General features: G+C 43.4%; 1 protein-coding gene across 1 annotated transcript in view; it reads right to left on the minus strand.

The window, feature by feature from the left end:
- The window catches only part of XPR1 (xenotropic and polytropic retrovirus receptor 1), a 114,221-nt gene extending 90,881 nt beyond the window's left edge, over positions 1–23,340 (minus strand). The window contains exons 1-2 of the mRNA XM_074832945.1: positions 23,037–23,340; positions 15,799–15,850 (exon numbers count right to left, since the gene is read on the minus strand). Of these exons, the coding sequence (XP_074689046.1) occupies positions 15,799–15,850; positions 23,037–23,105 (121 nt within the window). The 5' untranslated portion in view covers positions 23,106–23,340. The remainder of the gene's footprint in view (positions 1–15,798; positions 15,851–23,036) is intronic.
- Positions 23,341–23,962: the final 622 nt, after the last annotated feature.

Consider the following 23,962-nt stretch of genomic DNA (forward strand, 5'->3'; position numbering starts at 1 on the left):
AAAGAGGAAAGCTTGCAAGAGAGCAGTTCATGGAAAACAGAAAACTCCAGTAGCTTAAGTCATCAAGTGTCACAGAAGATGATCACGAAGCAGAAAAAAATTAAAGATGATAACAACCTCCAAGGCACTGAGAACCCACCAGCAAACCTCTTCATGCTTCTCAATCATGACAAAAATCACAATCGATTTTCTACAGCCTCAGTCTACACTGTTCATGGTTTCTAAGAGAATATACACCAGCATATGTGTACACTTCCGATAGCTTTCACATACAGGCAATGGGCTAAGAATCACAACTGCCTAATTAGGCACACATCAAAGCCTATATTTTTCAATATCATAGAGCCATATCCAGACTTTCAACAACACTTCAATAAAATTCTGCAAAAAAGATACAAGAAACAGGCCATCCACCACACTAACAACCTCAGAGGCAAGGCAGGACAGACCTTCTTCCTAGATATGAGACTTCTGCTTAGGAGATAAGCAAGTTGAAATACGTTTAGAGTAATGTGGCAGGCCCATTTGAACTATTCTAAGGATAGCAAATGTCATATGGCAGGGGGTTTGGAACGAGATGATCTTTAAGGTCCCTTCCAATGCAAACCAGTCTATGATTCTATGATATATAAACAATGTACTGGAGAGCAATAAAGGCTCTGAGCTTACTCACATTATCTTATTTTCCTCTATAAGAGAGTGAGTCATTGTTCCAACAGTTTTACAAGGTTTAATGAACACAAGGAGTGAAACAGCTCAACACTATCAATCTTGGTTTTTCCCCCTGCCAAGCATCATGCCTTCTGCAGGAACTCACTCCTTGCACAGAAACCAGACCACGGTTTTCTGCTTCTTCCTCTTCCTCCTCTACTCTCTTGACAGTTGCACAAAATGCAAGTTCAAACACTTGCACTAAACTTTTACAGAATATACAAGCATTTTCAGTTACCAGACACTAAATTAGCTACCCAAAAAATATAAAAGAATTATTGTGGTCTATAAAAGAAAGATACAGCCAGAATCAAAATCAGCTTGTCAAAGAATCAGACTCCAACTCCTATTTCAGTTGTAAAATTCATCACTATGCAGTATGGAGAAAGCTATAATAAAAATAAAATGACAAGGGAAAGCTATTAAACAAAATCTGCCTTTAAAAATGATCTGATATCACAAATGCTACTTGTACTTTGTGAATGTAACCAATTTGACAGGAGCAGTAACTGGAAACAGATTGTAGTTGACACGTTGACATATTTCTACTCTTGATTTAACAGGGAAGTCTTCAACTTTTTACTGGTTTTCTAACTTGAAATAAAATAACAATGAAAGAGAAGAGACAAGAACCTCACCATCCACAAAGAGGAGGCCGCAGCTAATAGCAGCTGGTTTAGTTCTTCAACTGGCTCTTTCTGGACAGGGACAGCCAGCATTTCCACAGATTTAAATTCCTAAACCTCTAGATCAAAGTTTGTTTGTGCTATTAATTTATTTTTATTATTAACTTCATTTTATTAACTTCAAAACTTGCATGAGTTTCAGTTCAACCTAGGAAAATTAGGTTTTTGCAAATAATTTTAAATTTACATCCATAGATTAATTGTAAAAAAAAAAAAAAAAAAAAAACAACACAACACAACACAAATGAAAATGCTTAAGTGAAGAATACATGAAGAAAATTATTTGCTCTAAAATCTATTTCTTTTTACATTAAGAAGATTGTATTGGCTAATAACAAATACTTCCCATACATACAGGTACATTTTAGATGAATAAAAAGCAGTATTAGAGAGAAAGAAAAAAGACTGCCTTTGAATATAGCTACCTAAATAAATGCCATTTAGGTGAGAATATCTGGTAAATTTTATAAAGCCAAACATGTATGGAGAGAAAAGACACAACCTGACCTATAGCACAAAAGGCAACTGTAATCCGTAACACGTTGCTAGTTTCATATACTTCTCCATTTCTGTGATAAATATACTGCTTAAGACAGACGTAACAGTCTCCATGCAGCTTTTACATTCGGACTATTAATACAAAATCCCTCTTTCCTTCTTAAGAAAAGTGTTCCAAAAGCTCACATGCACAGAGGATGCCCTATATTCCCTGCAGCTAGGTGAAGATAAACTTTGCACTACATATGGAACATATGTAATACAGCTTTCTGTTAAAAGTAACTCAGCTGAGGGTTTGAAATGCAAGAGTAAATATTCCAACAGAACAACAACACCTCTGTTTGAAAAAAAAAAGCAACAAAAAACCTCCAAATTATTCACATTATCTTGTTGACAACAAAGAGCCTATCAGTTCAGGTAGGCCTGCTTCAGAGCTGCCACTTATTCCCCCTCACCAGTTTAGTTCCACAGCAGCAGCATAATCCTCCCACTTTGATCAGCTGCAAAACTGCTTGTTTTAAACAGACAGATGCGTGGAGCTGTCAAATTCTGCAGTCAGTCATTTCTTGTAGCCTCCCCAGCCTGAAAGTGAGCACCGAGCAGCGAGTAACAGAGCTGGATTCCTTAATTAAAGATCAAGAATATTTGTAAATAAATATATGTACAGAATGCTTATTAAATAGGCCACTTTTTATTAGGCTCTGAACAGGTAATTTCTCTCCCACACCCTGAAGGAAAGCACAGAAGATTAATTTAAGGTCAGCGGGCAGACGCGGTGCACGGCAGAGCTACGCAATCGGAGATCGGAAGCTGCCTCCTCTCTTCCGCCTCGTCTCAGAAACAGCCACGGTCTTTGCAACTGAGCTATGAACTTTCCTCTCCATCAACAAATAGTTCCACCAAGCGTGCGGTACAAGAGTCACCAGACAAAAAACAGGGAACTCGCTCTCAGATGGCACGCTCTCTGCTTTGTTTAGGTTTCAAACTGCCATTTAAGCCTTTGCTTTCAGTTCATACAACCACTTGTCACCCTCCAACACAGAAAACTAGGATCTAGATAAATTAACTTTCCAACAAAGATCAGTGCAACATTATGCAAACCAGAAAGAATTAGTGCTGCATAATCCAGAAGCTGCAAGCACAAAGCAGCTGCCCTCACTTCTGACACAGAAGAACTGAAGTCTAACTAAAAAATCAGAAGCGGAACTTAGTATTAAAAAAATCTCATCAATGTACATCTTGAAAGACTAAAAACAGAACAGCATGACCAAATGATTACCCAAAGCAAATCTGAATCCACAAATAAGACTCAAACACTTTAAATAGAGAAGTTACCAACTCGGACCATACACAGAACTCAAGCAACTAAGCACAGTACTTCAAGCACTTCCTCAATTTTGCTAATTTCTGTAAATAAAATTGAAAAACAGAGAATGGCAAAAGGCCAGTTCTCAAGCAGTCCAAGACATATTGGCTTAGCCTAGCCAAAGGGCTGGAAAATTAAACATAAGAATGGGAAGAGAACTCACGGTGGCAGTTTTTTCCATCCCATTAGAGCCAAATACTGTCATCTGAAAAAACATTAATTGAAATAATACCATCTCTTTGGGTTACGGTTACAAGCTACTCCTAAAAGATGAAAACCTGCACTGACATCAGTTAATACTGAGAGGTTTGGGGTTTACTTCCTCTGTTAAAAAACCTCACAACAGCAGAACCATGTGAAGACTGTAAGGTCTGATGGATATCTGCAAGAGAACTCAAGAAAGCTGGGGTATTTAACACCACGTCTTAGCTTCTTCCCCTCTCTCCAATTTAGAGTATTTCAAGTGGGATCTCCTGTAAGTGGTATAAAGGGATTATACAGCAACATTACAGCACCAGAAACTGAACACTTCCATTCTCCAGACTACGCGCTGACAGAAAGACTGTTTTCAAACTCCAACATGATCTTACTGAAGTAACTGTAAATATTCAGAGAAATGAGTACAAAACAGCAGTTTCATGTAAATCCCAGTTTCTTGCAATATTCAGAATAAATCCCTCTGCAATATTTTAATTGTGCACTTCCAGCACAATTCAGTATAGGAGTTAATAAAAATCAAGCCTTCGGGTACCAGAAAGTTACAGCAAACTGGATGCTAGTATTTGGAAGGCTTTGGCATTAGTCAGTATTAATAAAAAAAAAAAATTTAAAAAAAAAATCATTCAAAAGCCCACAGTATCAACCATAATCTTAAGGTTCTTGTGCCACTTCCCCTCACTACAGTGGAGAATCACTCATTTATCTGCTACTGCACATGGTGTTTGTCCAGCAAAGGTAACAGAAAAATTGACACACTGGCTGGGGGCCATAACGGCAGCTCTCCAAAGGATCAGCATAGGGGGAAGTTATGATGAGGAAATTCATCAGGCAGGATGAGAATACCCACACTAGCTTTTTTTACCCACTCTAAAGAGTAAAACAGTGCACGAGTGAAAAATCTCAAACAGACGTCCATCTAGTTATGTACAAGACAACAATGTCATAATTTCTCTTGCATATTTGATAGGTAAAGCTTCAACACATCTTAGAAACTAATTATCACACATGAGACCAGCCACCACGGGCCACATGCCACAGCTGAACACTTAACAAGAAAAAAAAAAACAAAACAAAATGACAATTGTAGCCAAGGATTAAGAAGGTGATGGAGCAGAAACATCTCTTCCCAAATGCACCCCATTACCACTCATATACCTCAATAACCATGAAATCACTCCTGAAACGGATAGAGGATGGCAAACCCCTCTGGCATACCCTGCTTATCACATAAATAGGATTCAGTAAAACTGCCTCGCATGTAGGAGACTGCAGAGTTGCTGCAATTAAGGTCTGCTGCCTTTGGTTTCAAAATAGCCAGTTAACATTTTTATGTACGTTAGGTAAAGAGACCAAAGCCTTTAAGCACATGCCATAAAGTACTTGTGTCACTACCGAAATACTAAACGAAATGATTTGGCAACCTAGCCTGTGTGAGCAGGGGTGGGGGGAACCTTCTCAGCTGGCAAGAGCTGCTACCTCAGCAGTTCCTGACTGACAGCGGGGCTGTACCAGCTTCCTGCTCCTGTCCCCAGGGAAATGAATTCCGTGTCTGATGACTAATTCATTACTTGTATTTGTGCTTAGGCAAGTCCAAGCCCAGATCATGCACCTTCCAACGGTGAATTCCTCCTCAGCCGGAAAGCGAGCGGGTGCGCATCTGCTCCATCTAGAACGCTGCATTAGCATGCGGCCACATCAACCCAGCTCAATCAGCTGAGAACAAAAGCCGAATTGAATCTGTAGGAGCTGGCTGAAAGCATAAGAAACTGAAAGGGAAATTGGTACAGATCAATTCTGGCTGAGCTGCACTTGGATTTCTAAAACTGGAGGGGCAGATCTGAAAGCTCTTTTGTCAGTACCTTTGGAGCCTTTGAGACTCGAGCTCAAAGTCCTATTTAACACCGACAGTAGCAAACTAATCTCCCACTGTAGGAAGACATGGGTGCAGCTGACACCAGAGCCAAAGACACCAGCTGGGGAAGAACAGTGTCCACATGTACACAGAAATGTGAGCCAGGAACCAAAGGCAGCCTGGCAAGCTCCAGGCCGCAGTGCAGCCCCTCTGAGAGCCGGGGGCCAAGCCCTGACCCAGCTCCTGGCAGGCTGGCTGCGCACACAGCAACCTGTTCACCTTTTCCCTTCACCGTCCTTTGTGGTCCTTCACTGTCCGAGGCTTCACCACGAAGGGGACATCTGCTGAAGAGAACAGCATTAAAGCTGTGGCAGGCTCCCCATTGCTGATGTATTGCTAAAAGCCACACCTGATCCGGGGTATTTTTACAGGATCTGAAGTGCTCACCAGAAACAGCAGTCACCTTGCAGCCAGGATCATCACAGCAGATGGGGCTGATAAGGTGTGGCAAACCCTACAAGGTCGGCAACCTGTCTCTAACCTCTCTGCCTCCAACTGCTCAAAATTTCATTCACAATCCATATTTTACCGACTCACCATGTGAAACATGAAGTTTTAATAAACAAGTCTTATCGACATCCTACTAATGAAATCTACACCATAAATTAATGCTGTGTTAAGAGCATCACCTACAGCATCTGAAACCCACAAATGCAGCCTTTATACACACAATTATCACTTGTGAGTACTGATGTCAATCCAGTTCAATCACAGACAAGCAAGAGATATTTTGAGTTTTCTCTTTCCTTTGCCTTCTCTGGGAAGCCTTCTTGTCTCTATATTACAGTGAACTGTAACCTCTTAAAGGCTTCAAAAGGACATGAAACTTCCAAGAAATGTTTTCCTGCACCCGTGTTCACCAAGGTGTGAGCAGAACCAAGCCCTGACCCAGGCTTCTAACGGAGAAGTGTATTCTCCTGTGGCTGGGCAGTGGAGAAACTGAACCTTTGCCTTGGACTGCTGCAGAGCTCAAGGATCATTTGGCATATATGAAAGACTATGAAGTAACATGGAATGCCTTATCAGGCTCTCAGATTATTTATTTCCTTGCTTTCTAATTGCTACTTCTGATTAGGGAAGACAAAGTTATACCAAAACACTGAAGTACAAGACAAATTCCATTAACCTATTTATAGAATTTACCTTATAGGTACATTCCCCATTTTACTGCATTGCCTGTGACTCATTCCTACAGCTGTGCTCATAATGGAGCTGCCTTTAGAAAGCATACCTGGGTTCACAGATCAGCAACCACACTGTAACTGCTGCTGATGCCCCCCCCCCCAGCATTAAAAAGACAAAGGTACTCACAACAAACTCATATATGTGATCGATCAGCTAGAACAGGAAACGGTGAGAACAAAGAATGGGGGTTTGGAGCAATGATGCCCATTTTTCCCTGTAGCTGACACATCATGGGACTGACAGCTAGGCAGGCTAGTTGGTACTGAACTGCTCGGTCTCAGCAGAGCTGTCCTGGAGAGCTGCGCAGGGACAGGACACCAGCAGCCGCGGTACCAGAAGAGCAGCCTTGGCCCCATCTCAGAACAAGCCTGCAACTGTGGGACAAGATCGATCCCGAGTTAACAGCTCGCTCGTGCTGATCTTTTCAGCTTCCCTGCACTCTGCCCCACAAATACATTAGGAGCATTTATAAAAGCATGCTGAGCAATCACAGCAAAAATAAAACCAAGACTACAAACACAGTCTCAATACCAAATTTGCCTCTTTTTGCTATTTAGAGCTCACATTTCAGCATGCAAAAAATTCTCACACCCCCCAAAATGTGTGCCTGAAGCTATATAGCACATGCAAAATAAATTGCATTTATATTGGTATGTTATGGCATGCAATTTCCCTCTTCCCAGTCACACTGCCTGCCTCTCTTGTTAAGTCAAATAGCCTGTCAGCTTCTCATCAGGAAGTAGAAATGGGTTTTCCATCTCCTAGGAGATAAACAAGGCTTCCCCCTCTGCAGAGGGGAAGTTGAGCTGCTGAGTGCCCACAAACAGGCAGGTTGGGGTGTGCTCGCCCCGGGCTTTGCACCGTCCCCGTGGCACTCTGTGTCCACCACAACGCCAGTCACCTTCCTGGACAGAGCAGTAACTACTTTAAAAAGTAGATTTGTGTATTTTTATGCAGTTTTCTTTGCCATTTTAGCTGAACATACACAACTCTGACTCACAGCGCTGCTGCCTTACAACTAAGGAGCTTTAGGTACTCTTGTCATACCACGCATTAGTAAAATATCCTTTATACCTCTCTGTGGTTCTCTTGAAGCTACACCCCTCCTCAGTTCACAGGGGAGCAGAACCATAGGATTGGGCTTTTACATTTAGGCTGTACTAATTCAGGGGAAGAGGGTTGCCGCACTCCACAGAAGTAGCATAAAACAATTTAAAATATATGGCCATATAATAAATGGAATAAAATATATACTTTTAAACTCTTTTTTTTTTTTGAACTGTGGCTTTGTAAAGCTAAGATGCTGTAATTCTGCAGTTTTATGCTGTAACTAAAGTTAAAGATTATGTCTTTACAAAAAGCACAATTACATTTTAAAACTAATTAATTATCTACTTTTACTAAAAAGGGGTCAAGCTGCAAAGCTACAGATACACTGTAAAAAAACCCACATGAAATACACAACTACCCTTAGATTTTACTTCAGGAATCAGGAAAAAGAAACAGGACCAGGAGTGGGTTGACTTTTCACTACATCCTTGCTAATTTTAAAATTACTTAATCAAAGAGACAGACCTCGTGTTCAGAGACCATTACTGCCGCAGACTAAGGTGACATAACTGAAAGGACCACTCTAGCAGGAGGGTGCCCAGGGACAGCCTTTGCTCCTCCACTGCATCACACAGAGATGTCAGGACTCCATGGGGTATTGGCGGGTTGGCCGTTTTTCTAAGACATCTTACAAGCAGCTACGATGTAGAAGAATGAGATTTCCTTCCAGGGATATTCTGCTCATTCCCTTGCCCGCAGCATGCATTTTTAAAGAGAGAGAGAAACCAATCAAATTTAATTCATATTGCATTATTCACCAAGTAGCTATAGTCTCATCCAAAATCTTAATTGTCTAATAATTCAAATCACCTATTTCGAATACAGCTCCAAGGGAATTACTAGAAACCCAGAGGCTGCCTCCTACACGCACACTAAATCTTGCTGTTAAGATGTCTAGCGCAGGCTTTTTTTGAAACAAAGCAATAAATACTGGCCTCTTGTATATACATGTGCAGTGCTTCTTCATGTCTTCAGCCAAAATGCTGTTTGATGTTTTGCTGTTGTCTCAAGAGTGCTTTGTTGAAGGCACGGCTGTCTGTCAATCTTCCAGCTCTGCGAGTCTTTTTCTACTTTCCAACCTTCAAGTTTTGACCACTAACATGAAACCTGGCACATACCACTTAAATTATGAGCACAGTTAATTCCTCTAACCACCAAAAAAGTAACAGACTGTCATTTTTAAATTACTGGAAAGCAAATGCAGGAAGGAAAAAGAGGAAAGAAAAGGCACAATTGAGCATTTCTGATGTTGCTGTTACCCTAAATACATCATTAAGGAATCATCTACAGCCATTCTGCAGCAGGACTGATAAGCAGTTTGCAGACTTCCAAGAGAAACCTGCTTCTAGGTGTAGCCCTTTCCCGTGGGCCAGACTTGACTACCAGGTCCAGCTTTCACCATTACCTCCTGAGCTACCTACAGCTCTTCAATTATCCCGGGTTTAACAGGTCTTAGTACTTAATACCAAAGGACACTTAAGTTAAGAAAAAAAAGGTACAGAACAAAACTTCAAAGCAATTAACTGCCTGTCCCGAAGCCTTGAACCTATACTCTTTGGTACACTTCAGACTCAAGTTCTTCACTCAATGTTAATGCCTCAAAGCTCTTGGAGCTGTTGAGAAGTTACCCAGAACGCATCAGAAGACAGAGAGGAAAAGGAAAACAGGCTTGCTCAGCAACCACACAAGCTTCCCGGCTTCTACATACAGATGAAGTGGCATTATTAGCCCAGGAGGTGACAACGGAGCAAATGGAAAGTGTGAGGAAGTCCAGTGTTTCCACCAGCCACAATCACAAGCTTCCTTCAGAAAGAAACAGCGACCTACACAATCAACCTGCTAAACCACTTCCCACCACGACCGTCTTTGTTACCCTGCATGGTCCCACACCAGTGCAGAGAGCCCAGGGAAGCTCCCTTCTGTACCAGGGGTACCCTCCCCTGGACTTTCTGGAGCAAGTGGTTTCCAACAACTGAAAGGGTTCACAGCCAGGTACAAAAATGCCAACGAACTTGCAGTCCATAAGAACCAGTGCCTGCATGCAGGCCAGGCCCCTGAGCACACCAGTCCCCAGGGACAGCACAGCTTGTGGTCTACGCGACAGTAGTACAATCAAAACTTATATTGGCCAGTTGTCTGCACTATCAACAAGTTATTCGCAATCATTCCAGCTCTGACCTGACCTTTATTCCACACCCACGTTACACTAATTAATGGTTAAGCAGAATGCAGTCACTTGGTCCTCAGTACCTCTGAGGAAGTCACTATATTGACAGCGTAGGTGGGCCTGCTTTACCCTGAAGGAGCAGAAAGTGGCGTGCGCGGGTACAAAGCGATCACTGGGGTCAGTCTCAGTGCTGACTTGCTGCGAACACCAGACTGCTTTTGATAGCAAAATGACTTTTACATGGGAACACAGTACACTAAGTTTCATACAGGCATCTGTGCTCCAAATATTCTGGTGATCATCCAGCTGTTCTCTCACACTACTCTGCACCCTACTACAACCATATGCACTGTTTACCTTTCAAATTTTATTGCCCTCGGCTAAGAGAAACCAGACATCACCTCCTTCTCTAAATGCTGGTATGCAGCCAAGTTCTCCTCCTGTCCACCGTTGGCATGCTCTGGAAGCTAATGTTCTCAACAAGCCAAATAACCTATTTTTCTATAGCTAGGCCAATACCTAGTCTCCAGCTGGGAAGAGCACTGTCATGGGATCTTTATTTTATTTTGAGTTTACACACTAGTTATAAATATGGAGGCCTCCAGACTGAATCACAATCTGCACAGAATTGAGGACCAGCATCAAGGGTGTAGGACACCAACCTGCAGTCGCGTGGGTCCTTCAGAAGGACATCAATTCCCATGTCCTTTATGGGTGTGCAACAACATAGTGAAATAAAGACAAAGCATTCATCCGCCTGCGGCTGCTTCACAGTCGCTGATGTGAAGCAGTTCTGTTGAAGACTTCCTTAAGCCTAAGCATTCCCACGTAAACAAAACCTCAACACGCTACAAAGTAAGCTTATGCAATTGGAAATAAATGTTTATTTTGAAATAAAAAGAAGACATCTGTATATATACAGACAAACCATAAACCTTTGATCAACCCTACAAAGCATGTCTGCATATAAAAAATGAAAATTGTCAGCCTCATAACTTCCTTTGGAAAAAAAGAATGTGATTTCCCACACCCTGCCTATTCACGAAGATTACTTACCACCCTAAAGAATACGGTTTTATTTAGTAACAGAAATAAATCCAAATTAAAGATTTGTAGCTGTCTGTTAACATGGTGAGTGCATTACAAATGAAAGCAGAAACAAGGGTGTAACCACACAGGACACGCTCCCAGTGCTGGCACTCTCAGGATGTCCCAGACTTGCACCTCTTGCTTTTCTAATCTAGCACAAATAAATAGGTGACCGTACAGATTACAAGTTCCAGCAGAGAATCTCCATTACCACTAAAGCTTTTCCCCTACCAATCAAATGTTATTTTAATGTCACCTATTAACTTTGGGTTTGAGTTCTACCTTAAAGCACCCGTACTCCCCACTCCTACGCTGTTACACCGTTCCAGCCCCACACAGCCCTTCACCCAGCAGCAATCCTCGGTCAAAAGATGCCACTGGAATTCAGGATTGGGGTTAAGCAGAATAAGTAATCTCCATAATAAGAGGATACAACAGAACACTCTTGTACCATCTGATATTACAACAACAATGTTTGTTTACACAAGTATTAAAGGAAGGTTAAATTTCAATATCTGAAAGACAAATATTCTAGGAAATAATATTTAGAGTGGACTCTGTCCATTCGAGCAGATAATCAGAATGAATAATTTACAGCCACACTTTCATCTCCACTGCAGCTGAGAAGAGCCGCATTGTAAGGAGCTTGGGGAGATGCCGACACATCTGCTCACCAAGTGGAATAAATCGGGAGGACTCCAAGCAACAGTGGTCCAGTAACCTGTTTTACTTAGGTGACAAATGGGACAGGAAGCAGCGGGAGGAACAAGGAATAGAAACAAATCAACGTGCTCACGGTGAGGTCAGTATTTCATGCTTTTGTAATACTGCACATTCCACCTTGGAGAAAACAAGTGTTATGCTGGGTTTTCACCTCTGAATTGTCAGAGATTCTTCCTAAAGGTAGCTCAGGGTCAAGGCTCACACTGACCTGCCACCCTCGCATTCAGGCCTTCCTGCCATGCCATGAGGACTCAGAAGCTGAGAATAACATCACAGCAGCATCATTTCATCCAGATTGCTCCAGTAACAGTAAGTAGCACATAATAAACAGCTAACAAAGCAAACACGCATCAAAGAATTCTCCAGAAATTCAAGCAAGTTCCATCATACAGCTGGGAATCAAGCATCATTTGATACTTTTTCCAGTGATGTGTATGAGATTGAATTAACAGACTAAACACTAATTTTCTACAGATGATGCTCAGGTGGAAGGATAGTGCAAGTTTCATCAGGGGAAAGCCTTGTAAAAGGATGATAAGCATCTGGAGGAATAACACTGGCATATAGAAAACTGTCGTTACAAAGTAGACAGACGGGGGGAAAAAAAAAAAAAAGTATCTTTGAACAGATTAAAGAAATCTATGTGTACAGCTAGCAACTGCCAGAAAAGACATGCATACAGTCTGGTATAACTCATGAAACACAGGGAGCCACAGCACCTTGCAGTAGTGTCAGGGGACAGCTATAAACAATCTCCTCCTATCATACAGCCTGGACAGGTTTTGCTTATTCACATCTACAGGGTCTTTGGTTAACATCACAGTCTGTGCTTATTACCTGAAAACAGGAAAAAGCAGCTAGACATTGGTATGATTTTATGTAGCACAATGAGAAGGGTCACCATATAACTAGGTAATGAGCAGAGTAAAAATGGCACAATTTAGAGCCAAGATCCCCCTCTCAGCAACACTGTGCCCACTAAAGTAGCACTAGGACCATCAGTTGCAGAGCTTAAGAGTCATTCTGAAGTTAGCTTTGTCTACCCACAGACCAAGCACAAACAGGAGATTCCTAAATACAAACCCACTGAAAGTTATTAACGATGAATGGTTCACCTATTACCTGCCTTGCCTATTACTTACAACACTGGTTGGGTAGCAGGTTTTTTTGTTTGTTTTAAAGAGTTTCCAAAATGCTTCAAGCATTCTACTAAGCAATACAAAGCATTTCTGTAGGTATACAAATTTTACCAACTGACCTAGTAAGCAGCCTGCAGCAGAAATCTAAGAAACTCATTCACAAGTCCTGAATTACACATCCAGCCGAGCAGAGTAAGAACTAGGAATAGCCTCAGCTTTGGTATACAAAACTCCTTTTTCTTCACAGTCCAATGTATTAACTGAAGATTAGCTTTACAATACATGTAAGGTAAACCAAACCCAACTATGCACATCTGCAGTGTGCCTGTGATCAACTAGATCAGTTAGAAAATGAGTTTTGGTTAGACCAGTCTAAAATGAGATGACAGTAGGCTCATACTGGGAAGCTGGGTTTCAGTAGCACACTCCTGTAGTTTCTGTGCTAAGCTCAAAACAACAAACACAAAAGCATCCATCGCAAAATCGATATTAAATTGAAAACATTCAGGCCAACAGCCAGCCCCTGACGTAGCTGCTACTTCCCCCCTGAAGTTCAAGGAACTCGCTCCATCTCCTGTGACATGGACTAGAGCAGTGCTTTGGGCACAGTTTGTATGCAGTCACACACTAACTTGATCCATTTCCAGTACAAGCCTTTCCTAAAGCTGCAGCTCATGGAAAGACATCTGCCTTCCCTCTGTCACCTCTGCACTCCTGCGGGCAATGGCAGAAGGACCCACTGGCTTAAACACCTCTGCACGTACAGGCAGCTTGGTCACTCCAGCACAAATAGCCTGGCCCCATCCTGAGCAACACACACACAGAGGAACCCAGAGACTAAAAAGGGAAACAGACTCTAAGCAGAAAGAAAAAGAGTGTGAAAGACACCCTGAAAACAAACTGTAAAAAATCCAGTCGCCACGCACATAGTCACATTCGTTTAATGAACAGAAGGTGAAGGAATTAGTATAGCTGCTCTCTACTTGAAGGAGGGTCAGGCGAGACAGAGTTTAACATGAGTGGTTCAAAACAGTTTGGATTACTCTGTTCTCTACAGTCCAGAGACATGATCCCAAAAAAATGAACAGAACATTGTTCTACTCATGAAAAGTGTCTTAAGCCATTACTTTCCTTTTGTTGAGGTTTTGAAAGCATCAAAGGAGGCAGAAGCACAAGTTAAAATTCTTTTAACATTTAAAAGAGCATAAATATAATATTGTACCATTTTATTCTTCACCTTCTCTAATATGTTTACACACAAACATCACAGCACATTACAGAACATCAGTATACCGCAAGCACTGAAAAAAAGAAATCAAAATGCTGAATTGTAACACTTTGGAGTTTTGTGGCTAGCAACTAAAAGCCCACCTTGAAATTCTAGGTATCACAAGCAAAACCCAGTAAGTCACATTCAAACATTAGACTACAAAATTTTCTTAGCACAGACACCATTTGCTCCCATTGTAAATAATAAACTGATGGATAGAAGAAAAAAAGAAAAGAAAGGAAAAAGTCTTGTAAATGTTCCAGTCTTCCATAAAACTTTGCTGGATTTTCAACAAAATGAGTAAATTGTCTTTAAAAGCTAATAATCAGTTTGCCCTACACAAAACACTTCAGTTCCTCTTAGCTGGAGAACTGGTTTTATGCTGTTGGGCAGAAAGGTTTGTGGGTGGTTTTTAAGCAATTTTGCCACTCAAAAAAAGCGAGATCTTCCTCTTTTGCCAGTGTATTGCTGGCAAGTTTTCCTCAGTTTTCCAAAGATAACCCATATATTTTAGATGATGCTAGGACCATAACCTTTAGAAATCCAGTTCTAGGACCTGCACTTTAGAGAAAAGGGAGACTGATTCAACAAAATTAGCAGGTGTAGTCAAGTGAGCAACTAAGTATCAGGTTAAACCTAAAGAATATACCTGTCTGAGCATTGCTTCAACGAGGTTTTCAGCTTAGATTACGCCTCTGAAGAGTATAAGGAAAGATTGCTCCATCACACACACACGTAGTCTATTAAGTATTGCAGTTTTTGTTTTAAAATTCTAATCAAAGAGCAGGTAGAGTTAAATCCAAAAAAAATAATCTTCCACATTGACTATGTTATACCTCATTTCCCAATTCTACTCAACACAAAGAAAGTAGTTAATACGCTAACATTAATAGTGACTAGCTTTATTCACGTTAGCCAACTGCCCACACTAGAAGCAGCAGTTGTTCTTCTGCTCTGTAAATATGCAAGAAGCCCAGAGCCACATTCAAAGAGGTTAGTGAAATTAACAGTGCACTGCAAAGTGAAAATAATAAAGGTTAGGAGGTTAAAAAACAGTTTGAAATCCACATGAAGAGCAAGAAATTAGGGAGTGAAGCAACACAAAGGCAAAAACTATTCAGTACTTCAAAGACAATGAAAGGAAAGAAAGATAAAGGGCTCTACTGAGAAATTTTGCACAGATCATCACTTAATTAAACAAACTATTCAAAATGCAATGAGCTTAAAACCAAATGCTGTACTAAAATAGTCCAGAGAACTCAGTAGCAGTAAATACATGCAACAAGAAAATATACTCATGTCCACATACGAGAGGTAGCACAGCGTTCAGGGAGGACACAGAACGAAAGGACCAGACTCCTACAGTTCAAATCCCCAGTAACAAACCAGTATCTCTCTAGCACAATTATCTCCCGAAGTGGCTGGCTGTCACAGAAAAACAAAGGTCTATTCTCAAGCGATGAAGAAAGTACTTCCACCAGTGAATGCCCTTATAAGCAAGAGGAATCCAGCTGTTGAAGTCCCAAACTATACAAAGCCATTTATTGTCCTAATGACAGAGGACAAAGAGTTCTAACAATCAAAAATAGCACGCAGGCTGTGAAAGGCCCATCAGTATATTAAGTTTACCAATTTAGGAGGACTGAGGACAGAAAAGTAACAGGACTATGTGTCCAGCACCCAATGCCAAGAAAAACATGATTCTCATTTACAATTCGCTTACCTTCTATAGAAGGGGCCTGGTCCACAGCTGCATATAGCATCTCTTTCAAAGCCTGCAAGGGAGAGGGGAGAGAACAAGGAATACAGTTAGTATTTAAAAAAAAAAAAACAAACATTGTTTTGATACGCCTGTTTGAAAACAAAAGCAATTAAAGTCCTTTTATCCTCCAGACTGACACAGAAAGCTATGGTACGTGATGTCAATGTTATCACACGTATTTCTGTTAACAAAAGAAACACGAGTTCACGTTTACTGACTGCTTTGTCTAAAGCCTGTTACCTTACTAATCTATAAAATTTATTCCAACTGTATCTTTCAACATCTTCCTTGGGAAAAATGTTTCCCAGTTGGTAGGATGTTAAAGGTTTTACATTAAAAAAAAAACACAAAAATGTTGTGTGACACAGAAGAGAATTTGTCAAGGCAAATGGAGGAAAAGCAGCCTCAGGGATTTCTTATCACTGTTATATAGGTGTACGGCACTACACATACATTCTAAAAGCTGAAGACAACATGACGAAGGAGATTAGAGAACCAGGGGTGACGGCCTTCTCTTGAGGTGGAAACTAAAGGACAACATTAACACCAGCCAGAATTATTAACCAGGTCTTCAGGTCCTACAGGCACCATTAGCTGCCTCCCAGAGACCACAGGAACAAGCTGCTCACCCACACTCTGGTTGCCAGTGCAAGCGATGAGCGGTGCGGGCAGCGGGACCAGGAGGCAAGGAGGTCCTACCACTAAATACCAAGCACCCCTGGCAGTAACCCCTTCTGTTAGCAGAGCCAGGAGGGAGGCACCACATCACTTGCAGCTCCTTTTCAGAAGGCCTCTTTTCAGACAGTTGCTAAGATGCTGGTATTATTCCAGCTGTAGACTAAAGATTTGCTCTCTCTCACATCACAAGTGCAAGCAAGAATCAAATAAACTGAGTTTGGATCAATGGTTGAAGGAATAGGTTGAACCATAATTATGGAACTAGAAGCCACCAGGAAGGTCCCATTCCTACTGCTGAGTGATTTGTTTACACACATCCCACATCACTTGATAAAGACAGGCATCTTAATGCACATACTGAACGTGAGCGTGCTTCACACACAGCTGCTGCAAAAACTAAATGTTATTCCCTCCCTCCTGAACCCACAGAAATCTAACACACAAGAGTCATTCAGGTCTTTTGAGTTCTTGTCTCTTCTGCCTGTTTCCCAACATATTTTATACTTCTATAATCCTACACCTCTGCATTTACGTGTGTGTGTCCCCCAGTCAAAACATCACGGCCTAAATAGCAAATTCCCTAATACCCTCAAGATGAAAACCACAAGCTCAGCAGCGGGAAACTCAGCACTCTTGTAACATGGTGGTTACAATCCTGTTAAGTAAATATAAGGTCTAAAGGACATGTCTGTTTATCACAAGATATCCTAGGTGGCAGGCTACACAGGCAACTCAGACATCTCTCCAAGGTCTGATTCCCGAGTCCACAGAGGTCTCAACAAAGGTCACTTGCATAATTGTTTTCCCAACTGAGCCACTGCTGAATGATCCTTGTTCCAGCGGCACAGCTCTCCTCTACTCTCAGTGCTTTCTTTAAATTCCTTCCAAACACTGGCCACTTCAGTCCTTTTCCCCCCATGACTCACTGGCCAGCAGCATGTGATCTGCCTCCATGCATCAAGTGGTCAAAAAGCCTTCCCCCTTTTTCATCCTGCTCGTCATCCTCACCTACCTGTAACTTTTTCCATGAACTTCAACCACACAGCATATGATAAACAAACCTGAAGAGACAGTAAATTGAAAGTCACTGTAGTAAGATCTCCATCCCTTAACCTACCCAGAGGTAAACTCGCAGTGTACTTCCCATCTCTGGTTTTATCAGTCATTTTGGAAAAACAAATTAAAAAGGACCACAAGACCGACAGTCCTGCACTAAACAATCTTGAAAGCTGAAGGTGTCAGTCGTCCCGCAGACCTCTCTCCCCATGCAGACTGACATTATTACAATCTGGCAGCTGCAGGGCAGCAGATTTTGTTTCTGCTTACCTGACCTATATAAGTAAACCAATAACCTGAAAGTGAAAGGCTCAGTGCTCCTTCACAAACTATTTAGTCCTCTAAGTTACAGAATTTTAGAAGTGATTGTTTCCAAAAGTTATCCATCTCTGTCAGCTTCAAATGTTTAAGAATTACTCTTTCTGCCCTCAAACTAAACAAAAACGGTTATTCCCCACTTTAAAGTGTGCTAGTGGTACACCTTGCATCCACAGTAAACTTGTATAAATGTATATCAGCATACATAAAAAAAAAAAAACACAGAAAGAAAACACACTTTCAATGCAACTGTCAAACCTTAACAGTGAGCAAATTTAAGGACAAAACCCTTAAAATGCTCAAACAAAACCGTTGTTTTAAACGAGTAGCTTTCAAACCGCTTATGCTCTTCTAAGCTCGTCCGCTAACACCCAGAAGGACAAATAGTGAAATAGCACAACAGATTTGTGTCAGAAGGTGGCAAGCCTGGGTGTGAACTGCCTATCATGAAGCAGGATTTGACGAGCAGAATTGGCCACCTCCCAAAAACTGAAAGCCTGTTTCTGGAAGAGAGACTCCAAAGGCAAGCAGGCTACCTCAGCTATCAGTTTCGTTTTCCCCACCTACTTCCTGCTGGAGGTTGTGTGTCAGAAAAATTATTTCTAAGACTTAGCAACCTGTTTCTATTCTCCAAAGGCAAAAGTACTTAGAACCTGGAGTCTCCTTAAAGGGAAATCACATGCTTGTACTTTTTACCCATCACCCCCATGAACTTGTAATAACTGTTCTGATTCTTCTTCTTCCCCAGATGCTGCAATTTCAAAGCTGCTAAGCACTTTTTCTTTAAAAATACCATCAAACTTCTGCATCCAGATAAACAAATTCAGGCCAGATTAACCGAAACAAAACTGCCATCTGGCAACTGCAAAACTCCACCAAGTTTCCATCAGCTGGAAGTGCAGACATACACTTACATTTAGAAGTCTGAGCAGATGAAGCAACGCTCTCCTCTTTCTCCTAAAAACATTCTGGAGATGGACACAAGAGCAAAGGAAATCTGCAGCACGGTTTGTGGATAAACAGAGGACTAGCAATCCAACAATTTCACTGCATCAAAAAATATACATTGAATGCGGTGAAGCATGCTCCTAGCAAAAAAGCATCAGCTGAAACTCATCTAAGAGTTACCTTCGGTACTTGTTCGGTACTATGTGAAAAAAAGAATTCTGTTGTCTGATACAAAAACATGGGATTTTGTTTGTTTTCACATTTTATCTTTACACCAAAGGAAATGAAGAGTAAATGACTGGTCCAAACCATAAGGTTTTAAGGCAAGAAGTCCACTGAAGCAGTGCATGCCGCAGCAATCATTTAACTGGCTGGGAGCAGGCTACTAACTCTACAGAAGATGATACGCTGCCAGATCCCCTAAAACAAGGTGACCAAACTTCTTCTCTCCCACTGCCAGGGTCAGGGCACATCCACTGGTTGCATGGCAAGAACTGTGCAGCTACAGGAGCCGAGTGCCCAGGTGCGTGTGCGAGGCTGCCAGCACCCCACAGCCTTGGCACACACCCCTAAAGCCACTGCTCCCCTCTGCTGCGGTCTTTGCACAGAGAAGGCAGCGGGTACAGAAACCTGAAGCATTACTTTTAACAAATAGTAAGTTTTCAGATGACAGCCATTGAAATCAGGACCAAAGTTCTTTAAAACTTTGGCATATTTAGTGTTTAACATAATTAACAAGCATTTCCACAAATTAAGCATTTGTCAATACGTTGTTTTAAACTCAGTCATATCCAGGGAGTAGCCTGATAATGACACTCAGTACTTCAACAGTAAAAATGCCCCTTTACATTGGGATTATGCATTACGTTATTGCCACTGGCCCTCACATAAAGCCCTCCTGATCATTTGCACTGACTGAGGCTCCCAGAACCGTCAGCTGGGAATGGAGTTTGCGTAGTAAACGTGACATAAAATTTGCATGTTTTCATTCAATCTTTAGAATGGAAATTTGGAATGGAAAGTCAAATCAAGTCACAATCAAGGTTAGCGTAAGGCTCCCTGTTAACACTGACTCAGTCATGGCAAATGTCTTTGCGAAAAGCTGAATAAAAGGTAACAGCATAGGTCATCATTTTCCCTCTTTTCTACAAGCCAAATGCTTTCTCAGAAAGCAAACGTACAGCAATAGTCACTGCAGAGCTTTTGCTAAAGAAACTAAGAATCTAAGCCACAGCTATCAAAGTATATCTTCTGCATGGTGAATGGCTTTTTGCACTAAGTATGGCCAACTTTCATACTTCCTACAAGCACAGTTATAACGCTTAAACAGATTTTTGTTGGAGGGAAAGATCATGTTAATGGTAAGAACTGTGAGGGCTGTAAATTGTTAAAGACCATCTGAAAAAGAAACTACATTTTCAGGTATCCAAAACGCAACAGTTTCATTCTTCTTCCTGACATTATCAGTAACAGATGACACCCTGCTCCTAGTGTGACTGGCAGTTTATGTGAGGCAAAGCTCCTCACAGCCACACTCGCTGCACATCCCACCAAACCAGAGACATATCACCTGGTGAGGATGTCTCATGTTACCTGGGTCTTACCACACTTTGGGGCTGTCTGACTGCACAAGTCACCTGCTCTCCAATGGAAATAACTACAAATATCAGAGTAGAAAAATAAGTTGACTACACGTAAGCTTTACGATACAGAATGACTTAAAGAAAGCAATTTCTATATCATCTTCTAGTCCTTCATCAGCATCTTGGACCTGACACGGGAAGTTCCTGGAATAATCTTTTCAGAGTTAAAAACCTACACAACAAGATCTCTCACTCTGAAACAGTGCTTGATTACTGTTTTAATTAAGATGGAAAGATACAATGTTTCTTCATCTGACAGTCTATAATGCTATTAAATATACAAATAATTCTTAAAAATTTTACTATGATGCACACAAGTAACAAAAGCGGTGCTTGGCCTTGCATTTGCTAATCAACAACTCAGATTTTTTCTTGACAAAGGAGGGCTGTATGCTTTTTGCCTCAAGTATAATCAACAAGTAAACCAAGGTAGCACCAACCTTCTATGCACCGCGGCCACACGACCACCAGTTACTGAATAATAAATGCCAGACTATTCCATTACTGTAATATGCACGAGCGAGAGGCTGACTCACATTCAGCCAGCTGCAACAAGGGAAACAAAGAGTTTTGAAACTTATTACCAAAAAGGAGGGTGGAATTTTTATATTCATTCACTCTACGTTAAGCTGTCTATCCAAGGAGGAGATGACTTGAAGTCCAGAAAGAATAACAACCTGAAGGAAGTTTTTACTGAAATCTACCTTTATTTTAAATTGGGCTGGGGGAAGGGAGAACGATATAATAATACTGCCCTAGTTAAAACATCTGAAAATTAACCTCCTGTAATGAAAACAGTGGCCAATAAGCAGCAGAGTTCTTCAGACATTAATCAAGGTGTCATAGTTCACTGGGTCTCCTTTACCCTCCCTCTACATCTGTCTGGTCAGCATGCAGCCAAATCTTTTGCCCTTCTCTTTCCTTCTTGCCTTCCCCTCCAACACACCTCCAAACCCCTCTCTTAGGGAGATATGCAAGCTTTCTGTTTCCAGGACACAAAACAACTCTTGCACGGATAACCCATCAGAGACGTGATGCAGAACTAAGCTGGTACTTTTATTTTATCAAGACAATGGATTCCCTCCTTCTCAAAGACTGATGCATTATTTGGTCATCTCGTTCTACAAACAACTCAAGGAGATCACAGTTTTGTTCTAAAGCCCAATCCAACTGCAGTTTTCATCTAAACATCCATTCCTTTGCAGTCAGGTAAAGGAAAACAACGGAATGGTCAAAAAGGCAGATATAAACTTTTCAAATTCAACATTCTAACAAAACCAGCTAAGATAAATGTGATTTTCCTTGCAAATGCAGACAGATTAATAGGGATACTAGAAATAAATTGCTATTACAGTCCTAGAGAGAAAATACGGGCCTTCAAATGGTAACAAATATTGTATGGTTTTGACTGACTCAATCAGTCAAGAAGTTTTGCTGACCATGGCTCTCCTATAATCAGCTTTCCGTTGTCTAGGTTTAATTATACTTGTGGAAAAGACCAACATCACTGGCAAGAACCACTTTTACTGCTAAGGCTGAACTAGGAAACGGTTTTACTACAAATAACCACCTTGAGCTTTATCTGGTTAAAGTGAAGACAAGCACCACTATGATAAATCTGAAACTAAGCAATCAGTGTGACCTTTAGAAAGCTGGCATAATAAAGACTGAAAAGCTGTATTCTGCAAGTATTTCATGATTAATGCGGCAGAACTTTGTGCAAACAGTGTTTATAAATGTCCTGATTCAAGCGGTTCACCTGAAATCAAGTATGAAATAGCGAGATGCAAAGCCTCGCTAGCCTTATTTAAAAAAAAAAAAAAAAAAAAAAGGCAATCGATGCCAGGTTCACTGCCCTGTGTTGAGTCACTCCGGTAAGCTGTCAGCGTTCCCGAAGGCGGCTGTGGCCCTTCACGCTTGCGGGGGGGAAGGCTCGGCCTGCGGCTGGAAGGTGGTGGGTGCTGCCCAGACAGCTCGCCCGCCGGGCTCGCCCTTGGGAGCCGCAGACGGAGGCTGAGAGCCGCCTCTCAAAGTCACCCCTCCTCTGCCCGCCCGTGCGGAGAACTGGCGGTGGTGCTGAAAGACGCCCGCTCCCGGCAGCGGGGCTGCGGCCGGGCCGGGGATGCCCGGGAGCTGGGCACCGCACAGCCCCCGGCCGCGCTCCCACCACCTCCCCATCCCTTCTGACCTTTGTCCCAGCCCGAAAGGTAACAGGCAGCAATTCATTAATTAACTCCGAGCGGTCCCCAAGCTTCGGGGGGCGGCAAGAGCCGTGCCCTCTCTGCCCGCCATGGAGGAACACGCCGCTTCCACACCGTCCGCCCGCCGAGAAAACAAGCGGGAAGCTGCCGGCCGCCAGACACCGCCGCCGGGCAGGGGAGCTGCCTCGCCGCGCCCCCCCCTCCGCGCCACCAGCGGCCGGTATGCGCCGCAGGACACCCCTGCCGCTCGGGCACCGACCGCCCTGCCCCGAGGGGACACGGGGGGACCGGGGCCGGCTTCGCCCCCCGCCCAGGCGCGCCGGGGGAGCGGGCCGAGGCGGCGGCGCGGCCCTACCTCATACTGGATGTACTGCTTCCGCCACTCGGGGGTGATGTGCGCCGCGAGGTGCTCGGCGAACTTCATCCTGCCGCCGCCGGGCCGGGGCCGGGGCCGCGCTCGCTCTGCGCCCGCGGAGCCGCCTCAGCGGCGCCTGGCTGCGAAGGGGCCGCCGCCGCCGCCGGTAGTGGGGGGCGGGGGGGGGCCGCCGCCACCACACATGGGCCCCCGCCCGCCCAGCCCCGCCACTCCTCAGCCCGCCTCGGGCCTCCTCAGCGCCGCCCCGCCGCCGCCGCCGCCGCCTCCTCCGCCGCCGCCGCCATCTTCCCCGTCCCGCCGCCCCGCCGCCGCCTCCCAGCCGTCAGCCGGCCCGACAGCCAACCGGCCGCCGGCAAGGCGCCATCGCCACGGCAACCGCCGCCGCCGCCCACCGCCGCGCGGGGCGGGGCGGGCCCGGCGGGGCGGGGCTCAGCGCGCCCGGCCCCGCCCCTGCCGCCGGGCGCGCGGGGGGGGCGCGGGGGCCGCGGGGGGGCGCGGGGGCCGCGGGGCTCCCCCAGCGGGGGGCGCCCCGCTTCCTTTTACTCTTTGTGCTCGTTCTGGGGGTCGGTTCGGGCCCAAAGGCGCCGCCTTCGCCCCTCAGGATCCGCCGCCCAGCCCCGCCGTAAGCGACGGCGGCTCTGGGACAGCCCCAGTTTGAATCCTGAACTCCGGTGCTGGCGGGGATGGGGATGGGGATGGGGATGGGGATGGGGATGGGGATGGGGATGGAGTGGGAATCACATGGGAATGGGGATGGGGATGAGGATGGGATGGGAACAGAATGAGGATGGGGATGGGATTGGATGGGATGGCAATGGGAATGGGAATGGGATGGGGAGAGGATGGGGATGGGGATGGAGATGGAGATGGGATGGGGAGAGGATGGAGATACAGATAGAGATGGG

Source organism: Strix aluco, chromosome 8, assembly GCF_031877795.1.
Source record: "Strix aluco isolate bStrAlu1 chromosome 8, bStrAlu1.hap1, whole genome shotgun sequence".
NCBI lineage: Eukaryota > Metazoa > Chordata > Aves > Strigiformes > Strigidae > Strix > Strix aluco.